The following is a 12645-nucleotide window of genomic DNA, read 5'->3' as shown; positions in this document are numbered from 1 at the left end:
CTTGTTAGTGCCTAACACATTGTAAGCACTCTGTAAACATTCCCTGTTGCCTTATTACTTCTAGGAGAGAGAAAGTGAAATGAATCATCAGTTGACCCAAGGAATGGTCAAGGTAAGAACTGTGTGCATGTGCCCTGTACGTCAATTTTTAAACAAGCTTCTTGTGTGTTTAAACAAATCAGTCTAGCAAGTCATGAACTTCCTTCTTTCTTTCAAGAATAGAACAGATTAATTAGTATATGGATGGTGGGTTTTTGTTTGTTTTTCCTAAGGCATATTGCTAAATTTTATGAAGTTCTGCTAAGTACTTCAATACGAAAATATATGTCCTTCAGTTTTTGTTGTTGTTAACTAGGATTTATGAATGTTCTTCAGTCAACGAAATAAGAAATATATATTCCAATTCTATCATAAGCCTACTCATTAGTATCATATATTTAATTTGAATAAAGGAATATTGGTAAAATATGGTCTTGGCAAATTATGCATTGTATTAAATTGAGTTTCACATTGTGTTGATTTACAAAGACTAAAGATAAGAAGTCTGAGTAACTGACAGATGTCAATCAATAGGTTCTATTGTTTAGGAATTGTATATTACATCAACATACTAAATAAAAATTATGTTTATTCAATTGTGACCACATCTATCTTATTTGATATTTTACAATGAATAAAGTATGCACTTTTCAAAAGAAGCAAGTTAAATGCGGCATATGGTGAAAGCACTTCAAGCTGCTGGAGAAGTAGCAAACTGTAAACTACTTCACTGTGGTAATAGGCGTATTGCATTCTTTTCCTTTGGATGAAATAATGTGTTGCTGTTTTCATTGTCGGTGTAACGTCCTTTTGTTAAATACTTATATCTTAAATAGCTATTAGATACTAAAAACAAAACAAAAGCCCTTTCTACTCCAGCAGACTTGTGTGAAGAGAAAGGGTAATAAGCCCTGATGCAATTCTCAGGTTCTTCCAGCGGGAAGAAGTGGAAGGAGGCTGCTGGGAGGTTTCCGAACAAGCAGCAAAGTCAGTGAAGTAGAGAGTAAATCCAAATATTCGGCAAATGATAAATAAACCATAAAGGAGACACGGCAGCTGTTCACACTGGAAAGTTACCGGACGTTTATTTTGGTTCAAGTTTTATTTTTATATGACTAAGGAACAATAAGTTTTCCATGGGGGAGGGGTTTCTTATTCCTTATTACGTGAATAAGGAACCGTGAGTTATCCATGCAGGTGCGTGTTTCCTCAGGGCGCTTCTTCAGTCCCCGGTCTTCCTACCGGCAACCACGCCGGTGGGACCTCCACCATGGGGACATAACCCCGGGACCCCCGTTCTCGGGCGGCGGGGATTCTCTGCGCTCGTCCTCTACGATCCCCACCGCACTGCTTGCCACACGATCGCACCTCGAATTCCGATGTCTGGAACAGGGCAGTGAACCGGCCGGGTCTCGTTGCCCGCCCGCGCTCCCCTCCAGCCGTGGCGGGCAGCGGGCCCGGCCAGCGAACAAAGGCGGCGCGGGGCGCGGGGCGCGGGGCGCGCGGCCGGGACTGGCGCGCGTCTCTCCGGCAGGAGGCGGCGGCGGCGCCGCGCCCGAGCCCGCATTCCTGAGAAGCGCCGGGGCCCGCGGGGCGACGTCACCCCCGGCTCCGCCCCCGTCCCTCCCAGAGCAAAGTAACTCTTGACTAACAGGAGCAGTCTCTGACGAGCCATGGAGAGCTGCCGCCGTGGCCGGCCGGCGACGCGGGCGCCCCAGACGTAGTTTGGCCACCACGAAGAAGGAAAAAAGTGCCCGCGGGCGGCCGTGGACTTCCCGCCCTTGTCCCGCGAGGCCCCGCCGTCATCTCAGTCGTGGATTTCGCTGCGATCCCCCCCGGCAGCTCTTTGCAAAGCGGCTTGAAACTTCTCCCAAAGTCGACATGGATACGGCGGCAGCGGCGCTGCCTGCTTTTGTGGCACTCCTGCTCCTCTCCCCGTGGCCTCTCCTGGGGTCGGCCCAAGGCCAGTTCTCCGCAGGTGAGTGGCCCCGATGACCGCCCCCGGCCCCGGCTCGCGACAGGGTGGAGCGGCTCCTCGCCAGACACGGGGACAAGGATTTGGGGAAGCGTTCGCAGCCCGGGGAGGGGGCACAGGGAGCGATGTCCCCAGAGTTTGTGCCAGGTGGGGCGCGGGGCCCCGGGCTAGGCGTCACTTGGCGCAGGTAACTTTTGTCCTAGCGACCCATTGTTCCTTTCTGAGGCTCGCCCCGGGCGCAGGCTGGCCGAGGTGTGCGGGAGTGAGGCATGGCTTTTCTTTGGAAACTGGTAGCCTCGGCGTCCAGCGCAGGCAGCACGGCGCTGGGGAATAGAGAAAGAAAAAGTAGTTACGACTCCGGGGACGGCTACTCTGCTGCTCTGGGTGCAGGATTGTTTCTCTCTGCCACTAGAGTGTTCAGAAAAATTTCCCCGGGAAGCCATTGTCAGAAACGTGGAGACTCCAAGGGACTGACCTCGGCGCGCTTTGCCAGGTGCTTTTTGTCCCGGGAATAACCTCCCTTGACTATTGTCTAACTACTTCCTCGTTCCTGCCCCGGTCCCTTTCTCCTCCCCCAGCGTCGGTCAGCTCCTGGCTTTGCCGCGAGGGTTAGGGTACTGCGTGGAGCAGGTTCCGTGCGTTTCATGTTTTGAAATATGATTCTAAGGATCCACACCGAGCGGTCCTGGGCAGCGAGGGCTGGGAGCCGGGTGCGGGAAGCCTCACCACCGGAGTGGTAGCCCGTTCTTCGGGCTGAGCCACCACGACGCTGGCCCAGCTACTCCTTGGAGCCGGCCTGGGTGATGGGGGCTGCAAACGACTGCTGCCCTCCGGCCCCAGGAGAACCCCAAAGGAGGGATGTGGTGCCGTCTCGCCTGTTAACCGTTTGGGTTCTAGGTGAAGCCACTCAGAGAAGTCCGCGAAACCCCGTCTCCCGGTTCCGTCCTGTGTTCCCTTCCAGTTTGTTATCCTTCCTGTTGGTTGCTTCTTTCGTTCTCTCCTCTGGGGGCTCTGAAGTTTCACCAGGTGGACGCTGGGGAGCGGGCTCCCGGCCGCTTGTCTGCCTCCCGCCGATCCTGACAACTTTTCTAGCCAATTCACCCAGCTCAGGTTGGCTGGCGAGCGCCTTGGTTCTCAGTGCAGATGGAGACACAGAGGTGGCCAAGGGGTGCTGGAGAAGACGGGGGAAGTGACAGCTGCGCTCCTGGCTGAGGCCGCAGGACATGGAGAACGAACTTACTTTGCACATGTCGGGTTCTCTCCTTGTTTCAGCTGACGGGTTTCCAGGAAATAAACTCAAATGGTTGTGATCTGGAGTAATGTTTGTTTTCCTCCCGTCCCCTCCCCCACTTTAGAACCCTATACAATGAGTTAGACAACAGATTCAGGTGGCAGCTTGTATTGTGCACTCAGGCAGATTATGAAATGCAACGTGTAGAGGAAAAGCTGTGCATATGGGTGATGTATGCAAAGGACAAAAGCTTCATTCAATGAATGATACGATGGCTCAATTTAGTTCTTTTCTGGAGTAAGCATTACTGCATGCATCTCGGACATACAATGCCCATTAGCATTGCATCCGTGCTTGTTGTAAGTCATTATATGCAGGCAAGTTGGAGTGGGTATTGATTTCTGCAGTGTGTATCACTGCACAGAGAGCCTACGCTTGAAAAAGCATGTAGTTTGTTAATTGAAAGTTTGAATTCTACCAGTTGCATGATTAAACTTAACATGTACTCAAGAGTTGCAACTATTAAGGGCTCAACAGCTGATGGATGTATCATCAGCAGTAGAGGAACTTCTGTTGTTCTCTTTTCAAATGTTATTTACCCTTTAATGAGCAAGTAAATAATAAATTTAATCTAGCAGAATGTTTAGTTGAGTTTTTCTGATCCCTGGAGTTCAGATATCTCTAATGAACAGTTGTGTTCTTAGACATCCAGCTCTAAGTAATTTAACTGAATATGCTGCCTTTTCTTTAGTGTCAAAGCAAAACATTTGACTTTACATTATATTGAAGTAAAAGAATGTGCAATCCTGATATGCATTTCCCCCAAGACTGTATCTCAAAAATTTGCCATTCAGGATTTACATATATAAACCCAGAAATGAAGGCTGCTTATTCCCATAAAGTCAGATTGTGGATCTGCCTTTCTCCATAAATTAAAAGTTTGTTTTGTAAAAATTTCTGTTTTCTGGCTATCCTGAGTCATTTGGTATTCTACTGTCATCAGATATTTTGGCAGCCAGATTTGTTGCAAAGACATAGATTCAGGGATTGAAGGTGTATTTCTTGTTACTATCCCCCCCCACACACACACACATTCTACTTTAAATGAACTCATTTCTTTTGAAAAATCTAAATAAAAGTACTTTAAAGTCTGAAACAAATATGTGTTTATAATTTTAAAATTATCTGTTAAATATGTTTTTGAAATCACACCCACTTGGGCCACTTTACCACTTTTAGATATTATCATGTGGTTCCTAATGTAGTAGGTTTCAAAATTTTGAAGACTGAGGGTTGATGGATCTTGGATATATGTACTCATCTAGCCTGCTTTGTTTAAACCTCAAATTTAAGAATATTTTCATCATTGTGACTTTTGTCTTAGCTTTTGGAATTAAAGTGTAAAAATGCTGCATGGAGAGCCTCCTTCAAACCAGACTTCCTATAAATATCAACTTATATTTATATTCTTTCAGTTTAACCTCTCACTTAAAATTACATCAGTGTCATGTTATATCTGGGGAAACAGGCATAGAAGCACAATTATGCATCCAAGTTTATTCACTGGGTTGTGTAGCTGTTATTTCTTGATATACTGTAAGAAAGCTTTCTGTATCAGGACTCAGATGACTAACAAAATCAGTTAGATGAGGTAACTTGGAAACCCAACTTTCTCATCTCTAAAATGGGGATAATAATATTCACCCTGACCTTTCCACAAGGCTTTGATGAGGGTCCTATATGTATGAACTGGCACCATGAATTGTAAAGCATTATGAAGATGTCTGGGGTGTAATCATCCTATATTAAGGTAGCTTAGTTCCTTGACTTCAGCCTTTACTTGTCCCCCTGCACTCTCTCCTAGTGAGTGCAGGCTGTTCAGGATTGTGTGTTTCACTTGGCCAGTTGTTTATTTTAATCATTATTAAACATGGACATCCTATGTTGGCTAGACTGTAATTTTATCAGCAGAGTGGGAGAAATTATCTTTTTTTTTTTTTTTTACTTACCTTGTGCAAATCTTGACTTGAATTAATAAACCTGTGCACCATTAACATTCCTTCTATAGTATTTTAATTATAGGAGAAATATATTTTAAGTTAATTTCTTTAGCTGTTTGTTCAACTGTTGGTAGTCCAACTTTTTCATCTCAGAGTGGAGAAAAGTATGCAGCTTTTTAGATGCAGTCTTATCAATGACCTAGAGAGGGACTATTGTCTCTCTAGTATGATTCGAGCCTAGAAATGCAGCTCAGGATCCTGCCTTCAATATAGTCCCTGGCATGTCACACTCAGCGTGCACTCATTTGATTCCTTAGGACCTTGCAACTCATCTAAGCAGTGCCACTTTCCTACTATCTGATGCCTTGGTGTGTCTGTATGCGAAGTTATAGATTCATCTTACACTTATTACCTACTAGGACTTTACATCAGAGACAGCTTGTTTTAAGGTTTGCCTTTTAGTTTTCTGGTTTGGATTGGCCAGAATCCCTCGGTCCCTCAATTCATTAAAACTCCAAATTCTAATCACTAGTAATGATATGTAACTGGATATTCCCAGGACTGGTTTTTCTCTCACTAGTGCCCTTATATTTGACTCTGTTAATTTTCCTAGATTGCAAGATATCGTTTTGTGTCTGGCCTGCCCAGATGGGGAAGAGGCAGGTCTGGCTGTGCTTGGGCTTTGGCAAGTGTGCTGCTGACAGCTCTTTGTATTAATAAATGTGAATTTGAAGAATAAATCAAGCCCTCTGCCACTCCTCCCCTATCCAACACTCCTTCCAATTCCTGTCTAGCCGCAACAAAGCCCCACACCCACATACACAAAATCACAGCCTTTTTGTTTTTCACCAAATATCTCTTAATGCTGGACATGTTCTTAAAACCTGGAAATAAGGACTCAACCACTAACTCAGAGCAAACACCAACCTCCCCTCCCCCCACAACCAAACTTCATAGTTCTAGCAATGATAATTTACTGCATGTTTTTATGGTGTTTTAAAAAATGTAATTCATGTAATATGGTCCTATGTAGATAGACCATGTGGTTGCCTTCTAATACTTTGAAGTGCACTTTTCTAGGTCTGCTTAAGGTGTATTAAAAACAGTATAAATCATGTTATTTGAATATGGATCTTCTCAGGGGCATGGGAAATGCTGGCTTCATCTGTCCTATGCTGTTCTCATTTCCCCTACTTGCTCTTCATGCTGTGCAGGAAGAGGAATTCTGGAAGATTGAGAGCAGGAAACATCAAGAGAGTTTACATATTGTTCTTCAAAAAAAAACAAAGAACACTTGGGAGTGTGTGTGTGCATGTGTGTTTGATCTTTAATTTTCTAAAGAGGAAAAAAAAGCCCCTATTTTTGACTTGTTTATTAGAATCACATTCTAGACACATTCATTTCTGAAAATTTCCCTCTGTGTATTCCTCTCAGACTGTACTCTTTGATCATATGTATCTGGTTTGTGTTCCTTTATCAAATGGTGTTTCTCTTTGCCTAAAAAGGTTATAATTGCTTTTGAACATGACTTGTTTTTTTTCATCAAAACTCATGCTGTTTGTCATAGTTGCTAAATGATGGTACTTTTTCAAGTCATCATGTCTTAAACTGGTCTTTCATGACAAAGTAAGTCCATGCTTCAATCAGACTAATTTTTATCTCAATTAATGCCCGAAAATTCCAAATCCATGAAATAATCTTTTAATGTCATAGAATATTTATTTGTGGTTATATGAATATATCTCTGAATGGAAAAGACATTTTAAGTTCCTTTTTGTAAATGGGGATAGAAATTTTGAGTACTATATTGCCTGATATTTTGTGAGATAAGCTATACGCAGCTATGCTTTGGAAAACTATTAAAAAATTATGTTTGAATATTTGATGTCAGTGTGAGCTCTAGGGATAGTTTACAAATCTCAAACTCCATCTTAGTGGAAGTGTGTTTTATGGAAAATGTTCTTAAGAAACATAGTTCCACATAACAGGTTTTATGAGTTCCATGGAGATTCTGTTGTGAGAGATGTTTACTTGCCTGTAGTATTCTTGTGGGAATTCTTTTGATTTGCAGTTAATATTCTAGTAATAAGACTGAAATTCATAATTAAAACTCACTTAGTTTTGTGAGGCTTGTCAGATGGTCTAGGCCCTGGGCGGGCCTTGGGCCTGTGGTGGAACGTCGCCATTTCCCCACTTAACTCTGGCTGCATTTTTTGGCATTCTCCTCTGTGAGTTGATAATCCATAAAAATTACAAGTGGCTTATTTTGTCACTTGCAATTGTTTTAGAGCAAATTAAGTAGCCCTTAATGAAATAATCCATGTTTCCGCTTTATAAGATTGTAGAGCTCTGTTAATAAAAATGATGAACAGGGCAGTTCTAGCTGAATCCTTCTACAGATGTTACTCTAGAAATTATTTTAATAAGAGGAACTCAGGAATAAAGCCAAAGAAAATAGTTTAGTTTATTGTTTGTATTAATTTTGTTGGGGAAGCTGAAAGACGTAAATATGTACGTGTGTGCGCATGCGCGCCTTAACAATGATGGACTTTCATTGCCCAAAGGCTCAGGTTACAAGGAAGCTAAGGATATCTAAAGATGTCCTGTAACTCCTATAACTTATATTCTTGAAAAGAATATTGAAAATAGAAAATTATTTTCTCTATTTCATAGATGAAGAAACTGAAATGGAAAATTAATTATATAGTATACAATATATTGTAGTATACTAATGAGAACATAACAAATTGTCCTCCAGATATGCGTCTATTTATATAAACCCTCCCCAATGCAGCCTGCTCTTTAATCGGCTGATTCTCCAAACTCTATCCAGGGCAACAGCTGACCAGCTACAGAAATACCCCTAATCCTCGTTGGGCAGTGGGGTTAGTACTGAGCAGCTGTGAAAGTGGCAGACTGGTCACAGTTCCTTGATATGAGATGTGATTCGCTTTAGGTCACTCAGCAAGTTTAAGAGCAGAGAGCCTGCCCTCACTGCCCATCTAGGGGTTGATGGCTGATTACTTCCTGTTCATTGGATCGCTCAAAGTCAAGGTGCCCTAGAATTTTGCGACTTGAATTGTTGTCCATTGGTCAGCAACATCAGCAGCACTTGGAAACTTGTGATAATCTTGTGATTCCTATCAGACCCACTCTGTACTGACCCAGAATCTTTATTTTAAGAAAAGTCTCCAGGTGATGTGCTTGAACATTTAAGTTTGAGGAACACTGCTCTAGGACCAAAAACCAAACCAACCAACCAACCAAACAAACAAACAAACAGAAAGCTCAACTGAAAATAATTGCCACCTGCACTTTACTGTAGAATTCTAAGAGTATTGTGAAAAGATTAATTACAACATGAAACAAATTTCCTTGGAATTTTATTTCTGATCAGTATTTGCTTAATTATAATTTAACACCCCAGACACATCAAAACAATACCATACAGGTCTTTTTTTTAAAAAAAAAGAATACTCATAATAAAAATGAGGCTAAATAGTTTGCGTTATGGATAGTGTTGTGAAAGAATATTTAAAGGTAAATCTATTACCTGAGGGACCAAACAAGACACATGCCAGCCATTTTTACTGAGCATATTGATATGTTGATACAGGAAATAGCATTTCCTCTGATGTTACTAGTAGCAGCAGTTTCTTGTTTTATATTTCTCCTTTTCTTCTAAGGGTAATTTAAGGCTCTTTGTAATAAGGAGCTCATTTATAGGACAGTCAAATATCGTGAATGCGAGTTAGATAGAATACATTCAATATCACTGGTGTTCTTTTTACGATCTTTTGTGCTCATATGTAAGAACTGAGATTCTTGTCAGTTTTCTCAAGAGAAAAATTATGATGTAATAGGCAGTGCACACTATTCATGTCAAAACACAATTTCCCTTGCATTTTATGGCTTGCTTTAGCATTCTTTTAGAAAATGAATTTTCCCAGAAGACCTAATTGCCTTCTTATTAATGAGCCTGTAAGTGTGTTTTGTTATCCATTTACTGTTCTAAATGTGTCGACTTTTGCTGGCTGTTTCAACAGTGAAGTCTCTGATTAAATCATGGCTCCTATATTTGTTTTTGCCATTCACTAGTGATTCAGAAAATACTGGTATAATGATGTGGTTATGGCAGAGACTAATAAAAAACAAGGAGAATAAATTAATGTTAACGCATAAGAGTTGGTTGTATTGTGATATTGGGAGCTGGAGTTTGGGGTAATAATACTGAGCATAATTCTCTACATATTTGATACTGTAATCGAAAGTCGGCTTAACCTGTATTGTTTGAAATAAAAAATCGATAGTTCTGGATTGATTAATAAACAAATCAGGGATTTCCACACTTGCCTAATACAGACATGGGTGTTTAAAGGAAGAGGTCTCATTGATGGAGCAAAACCCTGAAAGGTCCTTCCATACATCTTCAAGAGCTTTAGTGTCTGAAGGCTTTGACTCTTCTTTTTCTAATTTTATCTCAAATTCTAGAGCTTGCCTTTTGTACTAGTTCTACTTTTATCACTGTCAACAGTAATTAGGCTCATTTATTCTGTGACACATTGGAGAGGAGAGAGATTTCTAAAGTAGTTGCAAAAACAACAAGAGAAACTGCCATTTTCTAAGTGCCTATGACCCACCAGGCCTTATGATCAATGTTTTACATAATTTTAAATTCTCATGATAATCTTTAAGATTGAAATCACCTTCATTCTGCAGCTGAGGCCAAAAGAGCTTAAGTAATAACTTGCCTTAAGTGACAGTGTGTGAGGAACTGGTAGAGCCAAGATTCGTTATCGAATAATACACACGTGTAGCAATTTTTAGACATTTTTTGGGGTGTCATATTGGCAGAAAATGCAACCAAGATTGGTTGCAACTAAAAAGGAATTTATTCTCTCTTTCAATGACAGACAGTTCAGGAGGAGCTTGATTTAGGAGTTCACACAATTCCTTTGATATGTGTCTGTGCCTGCTCAACCTAGCTAGCTCTGGGGAGCTCCAGGAGCTTTGTTCTTATTCCCAGTATGTAGAGACGAGGTAGCGTCAGCAGCTCCCCTATCACAAGATCCCAGGTTTTAGTCCATTAGGAAAATGTGAACTTATGTGCTAATTGCACCTGACAAGGCCCTGCGGTCCACTCTGATTGGATCCAATGAATCATGTCACCAGACCCTAAATCAAAAGGCTCTGACTGAGGGGAAGTAAGTATGCTAATTGGCTTAGTTTACTAGGATTCTGGGTTTAGCCCTAGGTCCCCAAACAGGTTACATGGACTGATGGGGGGAGGGTGGGGTACTGTGGATCAAATCATCAGTTATCAACAGCTAGGGGATTGGGTTCTAGAAAGGTAACCAAACTATGGTCTGGTTGTACTATTGGAGTTAAATATGGTGTGAACAGTAAAGGCAAACAAGGGCGGGGGGGGGGTGCTACCTGTGTGTGTATTTATAATCCTGAGAGGATGAAAAAAGGTGGTGGGGAAAAGACAGTTGGAGGACATGGTTCCCTGCTCTGGACCACTAGGTTGTGGTATCAGGAAGCCATGGTGGTCTAAGCCGTAGTCTCTAAGGGGAAGTGGGTGGAGGAGGAAGAGGAAAGGCAGATTGCACCAGGCAGGTTTGTGTGCATTGCTGATCAGCTGTTCATAATTCAGGAAGTTTTTTTTTCCCCATTTTAAGCCCTGCTTTAAAGCATAATTTTTTTCCATTATTACTTTTACTTTTCTTGCCTCAGTATTGAATAAGTCCAACATTAAAAATTGACAGAACTTTTGAGTGTGAAGAGGGACCTTATAAACTGATATTTTTTCATTTGATATAATTTGCCCAGTCATACAGCTTGGAAGAATTTGAGATCAAACTCAGGACTTTGATTTATAGGTCACTGTTGTTACAACATATACATTGTTTTGCTTAATAGTAATTTATATAGATAATTATTATTTATAGTTTATATTCTGAAGTACTGAAACAATGTTTCCAAAAGCAAACCTGACTTATTTATGTATGCTGAAGGATTTATTTATACGTATGTACATCATAGGCCTTCGAATGTGTGCTTTTATTTATTTTTGCTAGAAGCCAACACTGTGATAAATGATGCTAATTGACACAGAAATAAAACCTAGTAACTCTTCACTTTGGGAACTAATTTTGAAAAACTCAAGAGGTGAAGGTGAACTTGCTTGTAATTTGGATCTTCTCACCTCTGCTGCCTAACTTTATAATGCCCATGTGAACAGCATGGGATATTCAAAAGAGTAGCTGTAAGAAGGTACTGAATAATGAATAAAATGTAGAGCAGCAGCAGCTGTTGGCCCAGCCTCCCTTCTCACAATGAGAGATTTATCTGCTTGTGTTAGATACCGGTCTGCGCTAGTGGCTGAAAGCTGGGTGTGACTGAGGACCAGGGGCCCAAATGTAGCTGTGCCAGTTTAGGTCAGTGTATCATTTCCATGCACTTGCTAATGTTTCTTCTCCAGCCAGGGCTGCTGGCCTGGCACATAGGGGCAAAACAGTGGTCCTGGAGGAAGGCTTATTGACTTTAGCATGTCTATTATCTTCAAGAAATTAGTGAACTAATTGTTTTCTTCCCTGTGTATTGCCTACTTTCTCTATGACTTTTTTTTTTTTTTTTTACCTTTTGTCCTATGCTTGTCAGGTGTGATAACTGACTCCTGAAAGATGAAGTTCGTAGTAATTTGTCTAACATTCTGGCAGGTTGAAGCAGAGGGCTATCTAATGTGGACTCATTATTGCTTCTTTATCTAAACTCACACTTAAATACTTAGAAAATATATGCAATGAAGGGGTTGGCCGCAACCTGCATCAGGGAAAGCAAAGGGCTTGTCTTCTTTGGAGATCTATGTACAAAACCATTTTAGTGCACATAGCATTGGGCTTACAATAAGGCTGTACCAGTCATAGCTTTGTCACTTCCAGCTCTGAGATTTGGAGGTAATTCCTTTCTACTTGGTCCTTAGTTTTCTTATCACTAAAATGGGAATATTACAATGAAAGTGATTTTAATATCTTTTCTAGTTACACAGTAAGGAACTTTTAAAGGTGAAATGAGTAATATGTGAAAGTAATTTGAAAACATAATTATAAACTACCATAAAAATGTAAATTATTTTTTTGTTTGGGAATATAAATTTTAATAATAAAGAAATTAATGTTGAAAGCTCAAAGCATATGCTAAAAAATGGAAATAAAAACAAAAGATGCTTTGTATATCTAAGTTGTTGACATACATATGTGAGTTTTTGGGGAAAGTGGTGTGATAAAGATGAGTTAGTGAGGTTCTTGTGAGCATTGAGTAGTTTTATTATGTATCATAAAACAGCCCCCCAAATTCATTTCACATATATGTATTTCCTAGATATAAATTTTACTTTG

The 12645-nt window shown here is 41.0% G+C and overlaps 1 protein-coding gene across 1 annotated transcript in view; it reads left to right on the top strand.

The window, feature by feature from the left end:
• The first annotated feature begins 1696 nt into the window (after nt 1-1696).
• The window catches only part of LOC109375345 (receptor-type tyrosine-protein phosphatase kappa-like), a 347967-nt gene continuing 337018 nt past the window's right edge, over nt 1697-12645 (top strand). The window contains exon 1 of the mRNA XM_019630700.1: nt 1697-2017. Within this exon, the coding sequence (XP_019486245.1) occupies nt 1921-2017 (97 nt within the window). The 5' untranslated portion in view covers nt 1697-1920. The remainder of the gene's footprint in view (nt 2018-12645) is intronic.

The sequence above is a fragment of the Hipposideros armiger genome, unplaced genomic scaffold (assembly GCF_001890085.2).
Source record: "Hipposideros armiger isolate ML-2016 unplaced genomic scaffold, ASM189008v1 scaffold_934, whole genome shotgun sequence".
NCBI classification, from domain to species: Eukaryota; Metazoa; Chordata; class Mammalia; order Chiroptera; family Hipposideridae; genus Hipposideros; species Hipposideros armiger.
Note: the sequence above shows the minus strand (reverse complement) of the source record. Positions and strands in the feature narration are given on the sequence as shown.